At 44.4% G+C, this 19,715-nt stretch overlaps 1 protein-coding gene across 1 annotated transcript in view; it reads right to left on the minus strand.

Annotated features, from left to right (window-relative positions):
• The window catches only part of ahcy (adenosylhomocysteinase), a 114,003-nt gene that overhangs the window by 75,258 nt on the left and 19,030 nt on the right, over positions 1–19,715 (minus strand). Inside the window, exon 2 of the mRNA XM_072244999.1 lies at positions 12,890–13,080. Within this exon, the coding sequence (XP_072101100.1) occupies positions 12,890–13,080 (191 nt within the window). The remainder of the gene's footprint in view (positions 1–12,889; positions 13,081–19,715) is intronic.

Genomic DNA, 19,715 nt, shown 5'->3' on the forward strand with positions numbered 1-19,715 from the left:
TTATTAGTTTAGAGCAATACTGGACTCCAAAGGGTTTTCCATCTCTGCTGGTTCTTTATTCCCGTCACGGGGTGTGTGACAAATGCAAGTAGCATCATGGATAATAGTGCTGAAGAAGAAGCTGCTAATTTACAAACAGAAGCCATGTGTAGTGAGGACAGTCTATTGATAGGGCAAAATTGCAGGCAACAGAATAAATAAACGGTGGATAAAATTGAAAAGGGAGAATACAGAACTGAAGGTGTTGCAGGCATCAGCGACTCATGGCTGAAAGATTATAGCTGGAAGATTATACTGCAATTTGAGAGGGAGAAGCACAAGTCCCATGCATCAGTATCACAATGGAATAAAATAAATTAGAGGCATGAGACAGGAGATTGCCCAGGTGGATTGGATGGGGGCACTGGCAGGGATGATGACAAAACAGAGGTGGCTGAAGTTCTTGGGAATAGTTCACAAGGCGCAGGATAGATATGTCCCACAGAAGTAGTTCTCTACTGGCAGAGTTAGGCTACCGTAACTGACAAGGGAAGTCAAGGATTGCATAAAAGCCAAGGAAAGGGCATGCAAGGTAGCAAATGTGAGTGGGAAGTTGGATGATTGGGAAGTTTTTAAAATCCAATAAAAGCCAAGGAAAAGATTACGTATAAGGGCAAACCAGCCAATAATATAAAGCAGGATACTAAAATTGTTTTCATTTATCTAAAGAATAAAAGGGAGGTGACAAGTATTTTGCTTCAGTCTTTACTGTGGAAGACACTACCTGTATGCCTGAGGTCCTTGAGTGTAATTGCCATTGTTATTAGAAAGTAAAAAGTGCCAGACAAACTGAAAGGTCTTAAGGAGGACTAGTCACCTGGGCCAGATGAGGTTGCTGAAGAGATAACAGATGCATTGGTCATGATCTTTCAAAAATCACTTGATTCTGGCATGGTCTCAAAGAACTGGAAAATTGCAAATGCCACTCTACTCTAAGTAGGGAGGAAGACAAAAGAAAGGAAATTGTAGGCCAGTTAGCCTAACCCTCAGTGGTTGGGAAAGTGTTGTAGGCCGTTATCAAGGATGAGGTTTTGGGATACTGGGAGACTAATGATAAAATAAGTCAAAGTCAGCATGGCTTCTGTAAAGAGAAATCTTGCCTGACAAATCTGTTGGAACAAAAGAGAGGCTGTAGATGTTTACTTAAATTTTCAGAAAGCATTTGATAAAGTGCCTTACATGAGCTGTTCAACAAAATAATCCAATGGTCTGACTGGAAAAATACTGACATGGATAGAGGAATGATTGAAAGGCAGGAGGCAGCAACTAAGGGGGCCTTTTCTGGTTAGCTGCTAGTGACCTCAGTTCCACAGGGTCAGTACTGGGACTGCTACTTTGACAAGATACCACGCTCAAGACTGCTTTAACAAAACATGGTATTCTAGGCAAGATTCTAGCATGGATAAAGCAGTGGCTGATTGGCAGGAGGAAAAGAGTGAGAATAAACTGAGCCATTTCTGACTGGCTGCCAGTGACTAGTGGTGTTCCACAGGGGTCTGTGCTGGTGGGACCAATTCTTTTTACATTATATGTCAATGATTTGGATGATGAAGTTGATGGCTTTGCTGAAAAGTTTGCAGACAATATGAAGATAGGTGGAGGGACCAGTAGTTTTGAGGAAGCAGAGGGGCTACAGACGGATTTAGACAGATTAGGAGAATGGGCAAAGTGGCAGATGGAATACAGTGTCAGGAAGTGTATGGTCATGTACTTCGGTAAAAGAAATGAAAGAGTTGACCATTTTCTAAATGGAGAGAAAATCCAGAAAAAACTGAGTTGCCAAGTGACTTGGGAGTCCTTGTGCAGGATTCCCTAAAGGTTAATTTGAAGGTCGAGTCTGTGGTATGGAAGGTAAGTGCAATGTTGGCATTCATTTGAAGAGGACTAGAATATGAAAGCAAGGATGTAATGTTGCAACTTTATAAAACACTAGAGAGGCCTCTCTTGAGGGAGTATAGTGAGCAGGTTTGGACCCTTCTCTTAGAAAGGATATGCTGAAACCTGAGAAGGTTCAAAGGAGGATCACAAAAATGATTCCAGAATTAAATGACTTATTATTAAAAATGTTTGATGGCTCTGGGCCTGCATTCACTAGAACTCAGAAGAATGAGGGGTGACCTCATTGAAACCCATCAAATGGTGAAAGGCCTTGATAGACTGGATATGGAGGGGATGCTTCCTATGATGGAAGTGTAAGATCAGAGGGGACAGTCTCAGAATAGAGGCTTTTAGAACAGAGATGAGGAGGAATTTCATTTTGCATCAGTCTTCACTGTGGAAGACACTAGCAGTGTCAGAGTGAGCAAAGAGAAGCAAGTGCAGTTATTTCAAGGAAGAAGGTGCTCAAAAAGCTGAAAGACCCAAGGGTACACAAGTCATGCGGACCAGACCAGCTATAGCCCAGGGTGCTAAAAGCGGTAGCAGGAGATGTTGTGGAAGCATTTGCAATGATCTTTGGAAAAACCATTGGACTCTGGCATAGTGCCAGAGAACTAGAAAATTGCAAACGTCACTCCACTCATTAAGAAAGGACGGAAGGCAGCAGACAGGAAATTATAGACCAGTTAGCCTGACCTCAATGATTGGGAAGATGTTGGAGTCAATTATTAAGGATGAGTTCTTGGTGACACAGGAGAAGATAGGACAAAGTCAGCATGGATTCCTCAAGGGAAAATCTTCCCTGACAAACTGCTGGAATTCCTTAAAGAGATTACAAGTAGGATAGATAAATGGAATGCAGTGGATGTTAGATATTTGGACCTTCATAAAGCCTTTGACAAGGTACTGCATAGGCTGCTTACCAGGTTAAGAGCCCATGGAACAGTTAGAGCATTGGCTGATTGGTAGGAGGCAGCAAGTGGGAATAGAAGGATCCTTGTCTGTTTGACTGCCAGTGACTAGTGGTATTCCGCAGGGGGTCAGTGTTAGGACCGCTTCTTTTTATGCTGTATATCAATGACTTAGATAATGGATGATATCAATGATTTAGACTGATGGCTCTGTTGCCCAGTTAGCAGATGATACAAAGATTGGTAGAGGGGCACGTAGCATTGAGGAAACAGGTAGGCTGCAGAAGGACTACAACACCTTCAGTTCTGTATTCTCCCTTTTCAATTTCGGGACTCGATAGTTAGAGGTGCAGATAGGAGGTTCTGTGGTCATGACAGAGAATCCAGGATGGTTTGTTGCCTCCCGGGTGCCAGTGTCAAGGATGTCTCTGATCGATTGCATGACATTCTGAAGTGGGAGGGTGATCAGCCAGATGTCGTGGTGCACATCGGTACCAATGATATAGCAAGGAAGAGTGAGGAGGTCCTGGAGAGTGAGTATAGAGAGCTTGGTAGGCAGTTGAAAAGCAGGACCTTGAGGGTGGTAATCTCAGGATTGCTACCTGTGCTACGTGCCAGTGAGGGTAGGAATAGGATTTTTAAACGCAAACAACAGGAATTCTGCAGATGCTGGAAATTCAAGCAACACACATCAAAGTTGCTGGTGAACGCAGCAGGCCAGGCAGCATCTCTAGGAAGAGGTGCAGTCGACGTTTCAGGTCGAGACTCTTCGTCAGGACTAACTGAAGGAAGAGTGAGTAAGGGATTTGAAAGTTGGAGGGGGAGGGGGAGATCCAAAATGATAGGAGAAGACAGGAGGGGGAGGGATAGAGCCAAGAGCTGGACAGGTGATAGGCAAAAGGGGATACAGGAGGATCATGGGACAGGAGGTCTGGGAAGAAAGACAAGGGGGGGGGGGACCCAGAGGATGGGCAAGAGGTATATTCAGAGGGACAGAGGGAGAAAAAGGAGAGTGAGAGAAAGACTGTGTGCATAAAAATAAGTAACAGATGGGGTATGAGGGGGAGGTGGGGCCTAGCGGAAGCTAGAGAAGTCGATGTTCATGCCATCAGGTTGGAGGCTACCCAGACGGAATATAAGGTGTTGTTCCTCCAACCTGAGATCCCTGCGGAATGCAGGGGGGGGGGGGGGGGGGGGGGGAGGGAAAGATGTGCTTAATGGTGGGATCCAGTTGGAGGTGGCCACTAAGCACATCTTTCCCTCCACCCCCCCTCTGCATTCCGCAGGGATCGCTCCCTACACAACTCCCTTGTCCATTCGTCCCCCCCATCCCTCCCTACTGATCTCCCCCCTGGCACTTATCCCTGTAAGCGGAACAAGTGCTACACATGCCCTTACACTTCCTCCCTTACCACCATTCAGGGCCCCAAACAGTCCTTCCAGGTGAGGCGACACTTCACCTGTGAGTCGACTGGGGTGATATACTGCGTCCGGTGCTCCCGATGTGGCCTTTTATATATTGACGAGACCCGTCGCAGACTGGGAGACCGCTTTGCTGGACATCTACGCTCTGTCCGCCAGAGAAAACAGGATCTCCCAGTGGCCACACATTTTAATTCCACATCCCATTCCCATTCTGACATGTCTATCCAACGGCCTCCTCTATTGTAAAGATGAAGCCACACTCAGGTTGGAGGAACAACACCTTATATTCCGTCTGGGTAGCCTCCAACCTGATGGCATGAACATCGACTTCTCTAGCTTCCGCTAGGCCCCACCTCCCCCTCGTACCCCATCTGTTACTTATTTTTATGCACACATTCTTTCTCTCACTCTCCTTTTTCTCCCTCTGTCCCTCTGAATATACCTCTTGCCCATCCTCTGGGCCCCCCCCCCCCATCTTTCTTCCCGGACCTCCTGTCCCATGATCCTCTCGTATCCCCTTTTGCCTATCACCTGTCCAGCTCTTGGGCTCTATCCCTCCCCCTCCTGTCTTCTCCTATCATTTTGGATCTCCCCCTCCCCCTCCAACTTTCAAATCCCTTACTCACTCTTCCTTCAATTAGTCCTGACGAAGGGTCTCGGCCTGAAACGTCGACTGCACCTCTTCCTCGAGATGCTGCCTGGCCTGCTGCGTTCACCAGCAACTTTGATGTGTGTTGTAGGAATAGGATGCTCTGGAGGATGAACAAGTGGCTGAGGAACTGGTGTAGGGGGCAGGGTTTCAGATTTCAGGATCATTGGGACCTCTTCTGGGGCAGGTGGGACCTGTACAAGAGAGACGGGTTACACTTGAACTACAAGGGGACCAATATCCTTTCAGGGAGGTTTGTTAGTGCTATTCGGGAGGCTTTAAACTAGATTTGCAGGGGGATGGGAACCAGAGTGCCAGAGCTGACAGTGTGGCTGGGGTGAAAATAAATGTTAAAAGTTCAAGCAAATCCGCTAATAGAAAGGTTGTGAATGGTGGTAAAAATCTTCTGAGGTGTATATATTTCAATGCTAGGAGTATTGCGGGGAAGGCGAATGAGTTGAGGGCGTGGATTGACATGTGGAATTATGACGTTATAGCAATTAGTGAAACTTGGCTACAGGAGGGGCAAGACTGGCAGCTTAATATTTCAGGGTTCCGATGTTTCAGATGTGATTGAGGCAGAGGAATGAAAGGCGGGGGAGTAACATTGCTTGTTAGGGGATATATTACAGCAGTGCTCAGGCAGGACAGATTAGAGGGCTTGTCTACTGAGTCCTTATGGGTGGAGCTGAGAAACAGGAAAGGTATGGCCACATTAGTGGGATTGTATTACAGACCACCCAATAGTCAACGAGAATTGGAAGAGCAAATCTGCAGGGAAATAGCAAGCAACTGCAGGAAACAAAGTTGTGGTGGTAGGGGATTTTAATTTTCCATATATTGATTGGGATTCCCATACTGTTAGGGGTCTAGATAGTTTAGAGTTTGTAAAATATGTTCAGGAAAGTTTTCTAAATCAATATATAGCGGGACCAACTAGAGGGGATGCAGTATTGGATCTCCTGTTAGGAAACGAGTTAGGACAAATGACGGAAGTCTGTGCAGGGGAGCACTTTGGTTCCAGTGATCATAACACCATTAGTTTCAACTTGATCATGGACAAGCATAGATCTGGATCTGGTCCTAGGGTTGAGGTTCTTAACTGGAAGAAGGCCAAATTTGAAGAAATGAGAAAGGATCTAAAAAGCGTGGATTGGGACAGGTTGTTCTCTGGCAAGGATGTGATCGGTAAGTGGGAAACCTTCAAAGGAGAAATTTTGCGAGTGCAGAGTTTGTATGTTCCTGTCAGGATTAAAGGCAAAGTGAATAGGAGTAAGGAACCTTGGTTCTCAAGGGATATTGCAACTCTGATAAAGAAGAAGAGCGAGTTGTATGTCATGTATAGGAAGCAGGGAGTAAATAAGGTGTTTGAGGAGTATAAGAAGTGCAAGAAAATACTTGAGAAAGAAATCAGGAGTGCGAAAAGAAGACATGAGGTTGCATTGGCAGTCAAAGTGAAGGATAATCCAAAGAGCTTTTACAGGTATATTAAGAGCAAAAGGATTGTAAGGGATAAAATTGGTCCTCTTGAAGATCAGAGTGGTCGCCTATGTGCGGAACCAAAGGAAATGGGGGAGATCTTGAATAGGTTTTTTGCATCTGTATTTACTAAGGAAACTAGCATGAGGTCTATGGAATTAGGGGAAACAAGTAGTGAGATCATGGAAACTGTACAGATCCTTGCTGTCTTGAGGAAAATTAAAGTGGATAAATCCCCGGGACCTGACAGGGTGTTCCCTCGGACCTTGCAGGAGACTGGTGTTGAAATTGCAGGGGCCCTGGCAGAAATATTTAAAATGTCGCTGTCTACAGGTGAGGTGCCGGAGGATTGGAGAGTGGCTCATGTTGTTCCGTTGTTTAAAAAAGGATCGAAAAGTAATCCAGGAAATTATAGGCCGGTAAGTTTAACATCGGTAGTAGGTAAGTTATTAGAGGGAGCACTAAGAGACAGAATCTACAAGCATTTGGATAGACAGGGACTTATTAGGGAGAGTCAACATGGCTTTGTGTGTGGCAGGTCATGTTTGACCAATCTATTGGAGTTTTTCGAGGAGGTTACCAGGGAAGTGGATGAAGGGACGGCAGTGGATATTGTCTACATGGACTTCAGTAAGGCCTTTGACAAGGTCCCGCATGGGAGGTTAGTTAGGAAAACTCAGTCGCTAGGTATACATGGAGGGGTGGTAAATTGGATCAGATATTGGCTCAATGGAAGAAGCCAAAGAGTGGTAGTAGAGAATTGCTTCTCCGAGTGGAGGCCTGTGACTAGTGGTGTGCCACAGGGATCAGTGCTGGGTCCATTGTTATTTGTCATCTATATCAATGATCTGGATGATAATGTGGTAAATTGGATCAGCAAATTTGCTGATGATACAAAGAATGAAGGTGTAGTAGACAGCGAGGAAGGTTTTCAGAGCCTGCAGAGGGACTTGGACCAGCTGAAAAATGGCAGATGGAGTTTAATGCAGACAAGTGTGAGGTATTGCACGTTGGAAGGACAAACCAATGTAGAACATACAGGGTTAATGGTAAGGCACTAAGGAGTGCAGTGGAACAGAGGGATCTGGGAATACAGATACAAAATTCCCTAAAAGTGGCGTCACAGGTAGATAGGGTCGTAAAGAGAGCGTTTGGTACATTGGCCTTTATTAATCGAAGTATTGAGTATAAGAGCTGGAATGTTATGATGAGGTTGTATGAGGCATTGGTGAGGTTGTATAAGTCATTGGTGAGGCCGAATCTGGAGTACTGTGTTCAGTTTTGGTCACCAAATTACAGGAAGGATATAAATAAGGTTGAAAGAGTACAGAGAAGGTTTACAAGGTTGTTGCCGGGACTTGAGAAACTCAGTTACAGAGAAAGGTTGAATAGGTTAGGACTTTATTCCCTGGAGCGTAGAAGAATTGATAGATTTGATAGAGGTATATAAAATTATGACAGGTATAGATAGAGTGAATGCAAGCAGGCTTTTTCCACTGAGGCAAGGGGAGAAAAAAAACCAGAGGCCATGGGTTAAGGGTGAGGGGGGAAAAGTTTAAAGGGAACATTAGGGGGGGCTTCTTCACACAGAGAGTGGTGGGAGTATGGAATGAGCTGTCAGAGGAGGTGGTAAATGCGCATTCTTTTTTAACATTTAAGAATAAATTGGACAGATACATGGATGGGAGGTGTAGAGGGATATGGTCCGTGTGCAGGTCAGTGGGACTAGGCAGAAAATGGTTCGGCACAGCCAAGAAGGGGCAAAAGGCCTGTTTCTGTGCTTTGGTTTCTATGGTTCTATGGTTCTAAGGACTTAGATGGATTAAGAGAAAGGGCAAGAGAGTGGCAAATGAAATACAATGTTGGAAAATGCATGGTCCTGGACTTTGATAGTAGATACAGATACACAGACTACTGTGCAAATGGGGAGAAAATCCAAAAATCTGAGATGCAAAGGGATTTGTGCAGAACACCTTAAAGGTTAACTTGCAGGTTGAGTCTGTGATGAGGAAGGCAAATGCAATGTTAACATTCATCTCAAGAGGTCTCGAACACAAGAGCAGGGGTGTGATGCTGAGGCTTTATAAGGCACTGGTGAGGCCTCACTGAGTATTGTGAACAGTTTTGGGCTCAGCTAAACAAAAATGTGCTGGCATTGGAGAGGGTCCAGAGGAGATTCACAAGGATTATTTTGGGAATGAAAGGGTTACCATACAAGGAATGTTTGATGGCTTTGGGTCTGTAGTCGCAGGAATTTAGAATGATGAGGGGGAAGCTCATTGAAATCTTTCGACTGTTGGAAGTCCTAGACAGTAGATATGGAAAGGATGTTTCCCATGGTGGGAGAGTCTAGGACAAGAGGGCATGGCCTCAGGATAGAGGGGTTTCCATTCAAAACAGATGTGGAGAAATTTTTTTTAGCCAATGGGTGGTGAATTTATGGAATTTGTTGTCACATGCAGCCATGGAGGCCACGCTGTTGAGTATATTTAAGGCAGAGGTCCATAGGTTCTTGATTGGACATGGCATCGGGGTTATGAGAAATCTGGAGAATGGAGTTCTGGAAAGAATAAAGCAGCGGTCCCCAACCACCGGGCTGCGGACCGGTACCAGGCCGTGGGGGAACAACATTAGTCAGCTGCACCTTTCCACAATCCCTGTCACGCACTGTTGAACTTAAACATAGGGTTGCCAACTGTCCCGTATTTGCCGGGACATCCCGTATATTGAGCTAAATTGGTTTGTGCTGTATTTCCCCCGCTAAGGTAGAGCGTTCCTATGAAACTTTTCGTGCCAAAATGGCATAAAGCGAAGAAGCAATTACCATTAATTTATATGGGAAAAATTTTTCAGCGTTCCCAGACCCAAAAAAAATAACCTAACAAATCACAACAAATAACACAAAATCTATAATAACTCTAACATATAGTAAAAGCAGGAATGATATGATAAATACACAGCCTATATAAAGTAGAAATAATGTATGTACAGTGTAGTCAGAAAGATTAAAAGAAAACTGATTTGTGGGGGGGGGGGGGGAAATCGGCATGTACGCGCATGCGCACACAGGTGCCCGCGCAAGGCTTCATGGTCATGGTAGTCTTTCTCAGGGTAAATACAAGTGTGTCGTCAACACACACAAAAAGTGCTGGTGAACGCAGCAGGCTGGGCAGCATCTATAGGAAGAGGTACAGTCGACGTTTCGGGCTGGAACCCTTCGTCAAGATTTGACTGCTACTTTTGTCCCTTATTTAGTAGTGAGGAAGTTGGCAACCCTAACTGTAAAAGACATGTTGAGGTGAATTTAACCCTACTTGAACACCCAGCCCCCCCCCCCCCCGGGTCCGCAAGAATTTTGTCAATATTAAACCGGTCTGCGGTTCCAAAATAGGTTGGGGACCCCTGGGATAAAGGAACAGCCATGATTGAATGGTGGAGCAGACACGACAGGCCAAATGGCCCAGTTCGGCTCCTATATCTTATGGTCTTGCATCTTCAACAATGTCCACCATCTGCTAAATTCAGCACACAAGCCGATTACACTTAGAGACTAAAAGGGACACCGGAAATGTGCAAGAGTGCAGACTAAAAGGAGGATGACTTGGACTGGAAGCCAACCTGGTGTTGGGTAGTGAGCCTGGCCAGGTGACTGACCAGTGAGGGAACAGTGACCACAACCCCTTCACTTTCAGGATAGCTGTAGATAAGGAATGTTTTAAATTGTAGTAGGACAAATTATGCAGGAACTAAGAAGAGTTAATTGGGAATAACTTTTTTTCCTGGCAAGTCTACATCAGACACGTGGAGGGTGTTTAAAGATCAATTGCACAGAGTACAGGAGAGGCACATTCCCATTAGGTGGAAGGATGGGGAAAGATAAAGGATCTTGGATTCCAGAGAAATGATGAACTTGGTCAAGAAAAAGGGAAAGCATGTAAAGCCTTGGAAGTTAAGATCATATGGAGCATATGGGAAGTATAAAGAAGCCAGAAAAGAATTGAAGGGAATTAGGAAAGCCAGGAGGGACCATCAAAAGTCCTGGCAGTAGGGTTAAGGTCAAAGTCCTTTACAGTGTTGCTGAGCAGAGATCCTGGGATTCAAGTTCACAGCTCCTAGAAAGTGGCTACACAGGTGGATAGGGTGATTAAGGCAGCCTACGAAATGCTTGTTTAATTAATCGAGGCATTGAGTTTAAAAGTCAAAAGCTCATGTTTATAAAAGACTGCACTGGCGCTGCTTCCTGCACGCATGCTGAGCTCTTTGACTTCATTAACTTTGCCTCCAACTTTCACCCTGCCCTCAAGTTTACCTGGTCCATTTCTGACACCTCCTTCTCCTTTCTAGATCTTTCTGTCTCTATCTCTGGAGACAGCTTATCTACTGATGTCTTCTATAAGCCTACTGACTCTCACAGCTATCTGGACTATTCCTCTTCTCACCCTGTCTCTTGCAAAAATGCCATCCCCTTCTCGCAATTCCTCCGTCTCCACCACATCTGCTCTCAGGATGGGGCTTTTCATTCCAGGACGAGGGAGATGTCCTCCTTTTTTAAAGAAAGGGGCTTCCCTTCCTCCACCATCAACTCTGCTCTCAAACACATCTCCCCCATTTCACACACATCTGCTTTCACTCCATCCTCCCGTCACCTCACTAGGAATAGAGTTCCCCTGGTCCTCACCTACCACCCCACCAGCCTCCGGGTCCAACATATTATTCTCCGTAACTTCCGCCACCTCCAATGGGATCCCACCACTAAGCACATCTTTCCCTCCCCCCCCCCACCCCGCTTTCCACAGGGATCACTCCCTATATGACTCCCTTGTCCATTCATGCCCCCATCCCTCCCCACTGATCTCCCTCCTGGCACTTATCCTTGTAAGCGGAACAAGTGCTACACATGCCCTTACACTTCCTCCCTTACCAGCATTCAGGGCCCCAGACAGTCCTTCCAGGTGAGGCGACACTTCACCTGTGAGTCGGCTGGGGTGATATACTGCGTCCGGTGCTCCCGACATGGCCTTCTATATATTGGTGAGACCCGACGCAGACTGGGAGATTGTTTTGCTGAACACCTACGCTCTGTCTGCCAGAGAAAACAGGATCTCCCAGTGGCCACACATTTTAATTCCACGTCCCATTCCCATTCTGATATGTCTATCCAAGGCCTCCTCTACTGTAAAGATGAAGCCACACTCAGGTTGGAGGAACAACACCTTATATTCCGTCTGGGTAGCCTCCAACCTGATAGCATGAACATTGACTTCTCTAACTTCTGCTAGGTCCCACCTCCCCCTCATACCCCATCTGTTATTTATTCATATACACATATTCTCTCTCTCTCTCCCCCCTTTTTCTCCCTCTGTCCCTCTGACTATACCCCTTGCACATTCTCTGGGTTTTTTCTCGCCCTCCCCCTTTTCCTTCTCTCTGGGCCTCCTGTCCCATGATCCTCTCATATCCCTTTGGCCAATCAACTGTCCAGCTCTTGGCTCCATCCTTCCCCCTCCTGTCTTCTCCTATCATTTTGGACCTCCCCCTCCCACTTTCAAATCTCTTACTAGCTCTTCCTTCAGTTAGTCCTGACGAAGGGTCTCGGCCCGAAGCGCCGACTGTACCTCTTCTCAGAGATGCTGCCTGGCCTGCTGCGTTCACCAGCAACTTTGATGTGTGTTGCTTGAATTTCCAGCATCTGCAGGATTCCTTGTGTTTATGTTTATAAAACCCTGGTTAGGCCACATTTGGAGCATTGCAAACAGTTCTGGTCACCCCATTATATGAAGGATGTTGAGGCTTTGGAGAGGGTGCAGAAGAGATTAAACAGGATGCTACCTGGTTTACAGGACATGTGCTATTATGAGAGACTGGACCAACTTGAGTGGTGGAGGCTGAGGGGAGATTTGATAGAGGTTTATAAGATTATGAGAGGGATAGATAGAGTAGACAGGATAGAAATGTTTTATACCAGATAGCATGCATTGAAAGTGAGAGGGGGTAGATTCAAAGAGGATTAGAGGGGAAAGTTTATTTTTAAACTCAGTGGTGGATGCCCGGAATGCACTGTCTGGTTGGCGGTAGAGGCAAATACAATAGTGACTTTTAAGAGAAGTTTTGATAGGCACATGAATGTGAGGAAGATGCAGGGATATGGATATTCTGCAGGTAGGAGGGATTAGTTTTTGGATGATTTTGATTTACTTTTTAGGTGGTTCGGCACGACATTGTGGGCCAAGGGCCTGTTCCTGTGCTGTACTGTGCTATGTTCTATATTGACAAACTACTGGATGAGAACTGGCAGCTCACCTCTCTGGAGCTTTAATAACAACGACAGCCAAGGAAAATACTGTTGGCACTGAGCAGCAGCTGCTGGAATCTCAAAGAACAGAGAATGCTGGGAAATCACAGCTGGCAAAATTAGAATCTTACTACAATACAACACCAAGTTTTAAAAATCTCGGAAATCTTGACTGAAATTAGAAATTATCAAAATTATGGTTTTCCTGGATATTACCTCTGCCCCAAGTGCCACAAGAGTCTCAATTAGTACAGCTGTTTGAACAGTCATGTGAAGACAGCCTGCGATTCGAGCCCCTTTGAGTGGTTTGGTATCTCCATACATCTTCCTCATCATCATCAAGCCGGGCATCTCATTTTCGGCAATTTCAATTGCTTTCCGACCCCATTCTGCCAAACTAATGTCAGCTTTAATAATGAGAAAAAAAGATTCAGACGCAAGTTAGCAAACAACATTGTCTCAGAGAATCAATGATATCTACAGCACATTACAGGCCCTTCAGCCCACAATGTTGTGTCGACCAAGTAAACTACTCTAAAAACTGCCTAGAATTACCCCACAGAATAGCCCGCTATTTTTCCAAACTCCATGTACCTATCCAAGAAACTCTGAAAAGAACCTATTGTATCCCTTCCACTACCGTCGCTGGCAGTGCATTCCACACACTCACCACTGTATGGAAAAACTTACCTCGATCATCCCCCTTGTACCCACTTCCAAGCACTTTAAAACCATGCCCCCTCATGTTAGCCATTTTAGCCCTGGGAAAAAGCCGCTGACTATCCATATAACAAACATGATCAATGCCTCTCATCATCTTATACACCTATCAGGTCACCTCTCTCACCCTCTGTCACTCCAAGGAGAAAAGGCCAAGTTCACTCAAACTATTCTCATAAGGCACGCTCTCCAATCCAGGCAACATCCTTAAAAATCACCTCCACACTCTCTCTACAGTATCCATATCCTTCCTGTACTGGGGTGACCAGAACTGAACAGTATTCCAAGTGGGGTCTGACTAAGGTCTTGCACATCTTTAACATTACGTCACAGCTCTTGATCTCAATCTCACGGCTGATGAAGGCCATCACACCATACATCTTAACAACACTGTCAATCTGCACAGCAACTACGGACACGGACCCCAAAATCTCGCAGATCCTTCATAGTGCCAAGAGTCTTGCCATTATTACCTTGTCCTCTTTCTTCATGTCTATACACTCAAGTGTTTCAGCCCACTGCAAGTCATCCCCACAATTGCCAAGGTCCTTTTCACTGGTGAATACTGAAACAGAGTATTCATTAAGTACATCACTACCTCCAATTCCATGTACGTTTCCACTATCACACCTGAATGGTCCTATTCTCTCACCTCATTCTCTTGCTCTTCACATACTTGTAGGATGCCTTGGGGATTTCCTTAATCCTGCTCGCCAAGGCCTTCACATAAGCCCCTTTTGGCTCACCAGTGTCATTCTTGAGCTCCTTCCTGGCACGCTTGTAATTTTCTAAAACTCTAACAGTACCTAGTTTCTTGAACCTTTCGTAAGCTTTTCCTTTCTTCTTAACTAGATTTTCTACATCCTTTGTTCTTTTACCTTACCATCCTTACCCTGCCTCAATGGAACATAACAATGCAGAATGCCATGCAAATTTTCCCTGAACATTTGCCACATTTCTGCCATACAATCCCCCAAGAATATCTGTTCCCAATTTATGTTCCCAAGTTCCTGTCTAATAGCATCATATCTAACCCTACTCCAGTTAAATATTTTCCCAAATTGTCTACTTCTATCCCTCTCCAGTGCTATGGTAAAGAAGATAGAATTGTGATCATTACCTCCAAAATGTTCTCCCACCGAGAGATCTGACACCTGACCAGCCTCATTTCCCAATACTAGATCAGGGTACAGCTTCTCCTCTCGCTGGCTTAGCTTATCTACATATTACACCAGGAAAGATTCCTGAACACACCTAACAAACTCCACCCCATCTAAACCTCTTGCTCTAAGGAGATGGCAGTCAATATTATGAAAGTTAACACCACTCGGGGTGTATGGGGTGGTTTGGTCCTGACTAAATATCAGGAAATGCCAATAGCAATTATATAGCTTCTCCCACCAAAGACAACTCCGCCTTCACGTAGGACTTAGGTCTGGGTGCACCCTGTCTCGCTGAAGGAGCTCTGTCTATGGCGAGTGTTCGGTACCAGAAAAATAACCAGACCAATTGTGGTGGTGTCACCTAAGATCACTGAAGTCTTCGGCAGCAGGGAGATGGATTCCAAGCTTTGGTGGAGGATTGTCTTTGCACAACAACAGCAAAGGTTGGGTGACATCTAGTGTATGATTCCCAATCGGGAACACCAGTAAGAGGTCAAATGCTCTAGTTAGATGAGCACTGCAGCAACAGAAGGTAACGGCAAACCACTGTTGAAATTTCTGCCTAGTCAATCATGGAAAGAAACAAAAGGAGGAAACCAGACAACAGCGTGAATGGGGTTGATTCTAATCAACAGAACAACACCTCGCTTGGTAGGGGTAGTCATGTGCTGCAGGTGACACCAGACTGTCATCCAGACACTGTAAGCAATAGGGAAAGGCTAAGGGTAGCAACATGGAACATCAAAACACTTTACCAGAAAGGAAAGTTGGACAACACATTAAATAAAGGGAAAAGGTTGGAAGTTGATATCTTAGGCCTGTCAGAAATTAGATGGACCAACAGTAGCAAATTCACTAAGAATAGTTCTCTGATAATGTATTCTGGAGGTCAACAGAATATGTATGGAGTTGGAATTATTTTAAACAAACAAGTATCAATGTCTTATGGGATATTGGGCGATATCCGACCAGCTGCTTTTAGTTAAATTAAGGGGTAACCCTTTTAACTTTAGCATAATCCAAACCTATGCGCCAACAAATGATGCGGATGAAGAGGGCATCAACAAGCTTTATGAAGATCTCGACAGTGCTTACGAGCAATGTAACTCTCAGGATATAAAACTAGTCATTGGAGATTTTAACTCCAAAGTTGGACAGGAAAGAGTTGATAACATCATAGGACCTTTTGGATTAGGGGAGAAAAATGAAAATGGGGAAAGGTTTACTGATTGGTGTGTCAGAAACAACCAAGTGATCACCAGTACTTGGTATAAAAAACATCCACGCAGATTGTGTACTTGGATTAGCCCTGGAGATGGAACAAGGAATTAAATAGATTTCATTACCATCAATGAATGCTTTAGAAATAATATCACAAATTCTAAAGCCTACCCAGGATCAGACTGTGATTCAGATCACCATCTAGTAATACAGCGGTCCCCAACCACCAGGCCGCAAAGCATGCGCTACCGGGCCGCGAGGAAACGATATGATTTGGCGATATGAGTCAGCTGCACCTTTCCTCATTCCCTGTCACACCCACTGTTCAGCCATTACGCATGTGAGGTCATTACCTGCGCGTCACCCATGTCAACGCGGGAGGGAGATCAACTCCTCGAGCTTGCAAATGACGACAGGCTGAAAAGTATGTTTGACATAACGTCCCTGCCGGTATTCTAGATCAAAGTCAACGCTAAATATCCTGAGATAGCCACGAAAGCACTGAAAATGTTGCTTCCATTTCCAACATATCTCTGCAATGAATGCACCGAAAACTAAATTGCAGAATAGACTGGACATAAGGAACCCCGCTCGACTATCGCTGTCTCTCATCACCCCTTGATAGGACCGTCTTGTTGCAGGAAAACAAGCCCAGGGCCCCCACTGATTCAGCGATATTGGTGTGTTGCAATGATTTTATATGTTCATATGGGGAAAATATGTGCTGTGTGTTTAATATCCAAACGTTACTTAAAATGTTATGATGCTATTGACTTATATAACCACATAACAATTACAGCACGGAAACAGGCCATCTCTGCCCTTCTGGTCCATGCCGAACGCTACTCTCACCTAGTCCCACCGACCTGCACTCAGCCCATAACCCTCCATTCCTTTCCTGTCCATGTACCTATCCAATTTTTCTTTAAATGATAATATCGAACCTGCCTACTTTCTACTGAAAGTTCGTTCAACACTTACTTCAAGCTCCCCTGTCCTCCCTTGATAATTGTCTTATCGCTATATTCATGCCAGGAAAATATGCGCTGTGTTTAATATTAAATTCGTTGGATAAACCCTTTTAGAAACAAAATTGAGTGTATTAGCCACTTATCACCTATAATCCGGTCGTGATTAACAACCCTCCCCTGAACAGAATCGCCAAAAACTATTTGTAGGAAAAAAAATCAACATGTACACGCATGCGCACTGGTGCCCGAGCAAGGCTTCATCGTCCTTGTAGTCTTTCTCGGGGTAAACCCAATGTATTTGACTGCTACTTGTCCTTTGGCAACCCTACCACCCCTCACCCCCCACCACCAGTTGGCCAGCCTGCAAGAATATTGTCCATGTGAAACTGGTCCGCAGTGCGATAAAGGTTGGGGATCCCTGCAGTAATAGCTACCATCAAAACAAAATTAAAGCAGCTGAAACATGGAAAAAAAGAGAAAGCAACTTAAAAATGATAGCATACTTAAGCAACAATTCAAAACAGCTGTAGAAGAACACCTCAACAAAAACGAAACACCTATTTGGGACAGATTTAAATATGTTATACAGCAATCAGCAGAGGAGATAATCCCAGTACAAGAAATCTAACACAGCAACAAGGGTTGGATAACCCAAGAAATTCTAGATCTGATGGAACAAAGACGGTTAGTGAAGAATAATGAAGAGCAATACGGAGAGCTAGACAGACCAGACCAGTGCAATATTGCAAAGGAAGAAAGGCTGAATCAAAAATGCCATGAAGTAGAAGGCCATATTAACAACAGCAAGGAAATGCACAAGAAAATTAAGGAAATTACTGGAATTAAGAAAACAAATCCAGATAAAAGTATGTGAAAGGTGGATTCAGTATATAGAACAGCTTTTTGAAGATAGAGAGGAAGCCCCCCCAGATATTAAACACCCTAATTCTGGCCCACCTATTACCAAAGAAGAAATAACTAAAGCAATGAAAAGCATGAAACATGGTCAGTGGAAATGACACAAGCCCTAGAAGATCTGGGCATAGATATTCTTTTTGAACTGTTTAATGGCATATATGAGCCTGGTGTATTGCCTGACGATCCTTGAAATCAGTACTTATAACTCTGCCAAAAATTCCTGGAATTATTGACAGAAAATTATAGAACAATCAGTCTTATGAGTCACATAATAAAGATTTTGTTGAGAATTGTTCTGAGTCGAATTAAAAACAAGTTAAGTCCAGAAACTTCTAAATTGCAATATGGGTTTATTGAGGATAGAGGAACTAGGAATGCAATTTTCATACTATGAATGCTTTCAGAAGGGGCAAATGAATATCAAAGTGATGTCTTTTTATGTTTTATTGATTTCACTAAAACATTCGACAAAGTGCAACATGAAAAATTATTTCAAATTCTCACTAAACTAAACATTGATGGAAGAGACCAACAACTGCTTCAAAATTTGTATTGGAATCAAATGGCGGCGGTAAAAGTTGATGATAATATAAGCAGAAATAGAAGACCTAGATGGGATAAAAATTGGTGGTGTGAACATCAACAATAAGATAGGCAGACGATACCACCCTAATAGCAAGTGCCGCAGAAGACCTACAAATCCTTCTAGAAAAAGTAGTACAAATAAGTGCAGATTTTGGTCGAACCATCAACTGTAAAAAAAAACAAATGTATGGTAATACAGGTCCACAATCCCTTACCCGAAAACCTTGGGGCCAGTTGCATTTTGGAATTCAGAATTTTTCGGATTTCAGATCCCCCTCCCCCCCCTCACTGCCCCAGATAACAAAAAAAAACGTATGATCAAGTCCCTTAATTCAGCGGTCCTCAACAAGCGGGCCGCAGAGCATGCGAGAAAACGATATGATTTGGCGATATGAGTCAGCTGCACCTTTCCTCATTCCCTGTCACAGCCACTGTTGAGCCATTATGCACGCGAGGTCACTACGCACGCGTCGTCCATGCCAGCGCGGGAAGGAGATCAACTCCTCGAGCTTGCAAATGACGGCGGGCTGAAAGTCAAAGCTCAATATCCTGAGATAGCCACGGAAGCACGGAAAACATTGCTTCCATTTCCAACATATCTCTGCGATGAATGTAACAAAAACTAAATTGAGGAATAGACCGGACATAAGGAACCCATTCGAGTATCGCTGTCTCCCATCACCCCTCGATAGGACCATCTTGTTGCAGGAAAACAAGCCCAGGGCTCCCACTGATTCAGTGATATTGGTGCGTTGCAATGATTTTATATGTTCATACGGGGAAAATATGCGCTGTGTGTTTAATATCCAAACGTTACTTAAAATGTTATGATGCTATTGACTTATATAACCATATAACAATTACAGCACGGAAACAGGCCATCTCTGCCCTTCTAGTCCGTGCCGAACGCTACTCTCACCTCGTCCCACCGACCTACACTCAGCCCATAACCATCCACTCCTTTCCTGTCCATATACCTATCCAATTTAACTTTAAATGATAATATCGAACCTGCTTCTGCCACTTGTACTGGAAGTTCGTTCAACGCTTACTTCAAGCTCCCCTGTCCTTATCGCTATATTCATGCAAGGAAAATATGCGCTGTGTGTTTAATATTAAATTTGTTAGATAAACCATTTCAGAAATGAAATTGAGTGTATTAGCCACTTATCACCAATATTCCAATCGTGATTAACACTCCCCCCCCCCCCGGCCCCCCAAACAGAATCGCTAAAAACGATTTGTAGAAAAATAATCGGTATGTGCACACATGCGCATGTCACACATGCGCACTGGTGCCCGCGCAAGGCTTCATGGTCATTGTAGTCTTTCTTTGGGTAAACACAACATATTTGACTGCTACTCTTGTCCGTTGGCAACCATTCCCCACCCCCCCCACCGTTCGGCCGGTCCGCAAGAACATTGTCAATATGAAACCAGTCCACAGTGCGAAAAAGGACCCCT

Source organism: Mobula birostris, chromosome 2 (genome assembly GCF_030028105.1).
Source record: "Mobula birostris isolate sMobBir1 chromosome 2, sMobBir1.hap1, whole genome shotgun sequence".
Classification (NCBI taxonomy): domain Eukaryota; kingdom Metazoa; phylum Chordata; class Chondrichthyes; order Myliobatiformes; family Myliobatidae; genus Mobula; species Mobula birostris.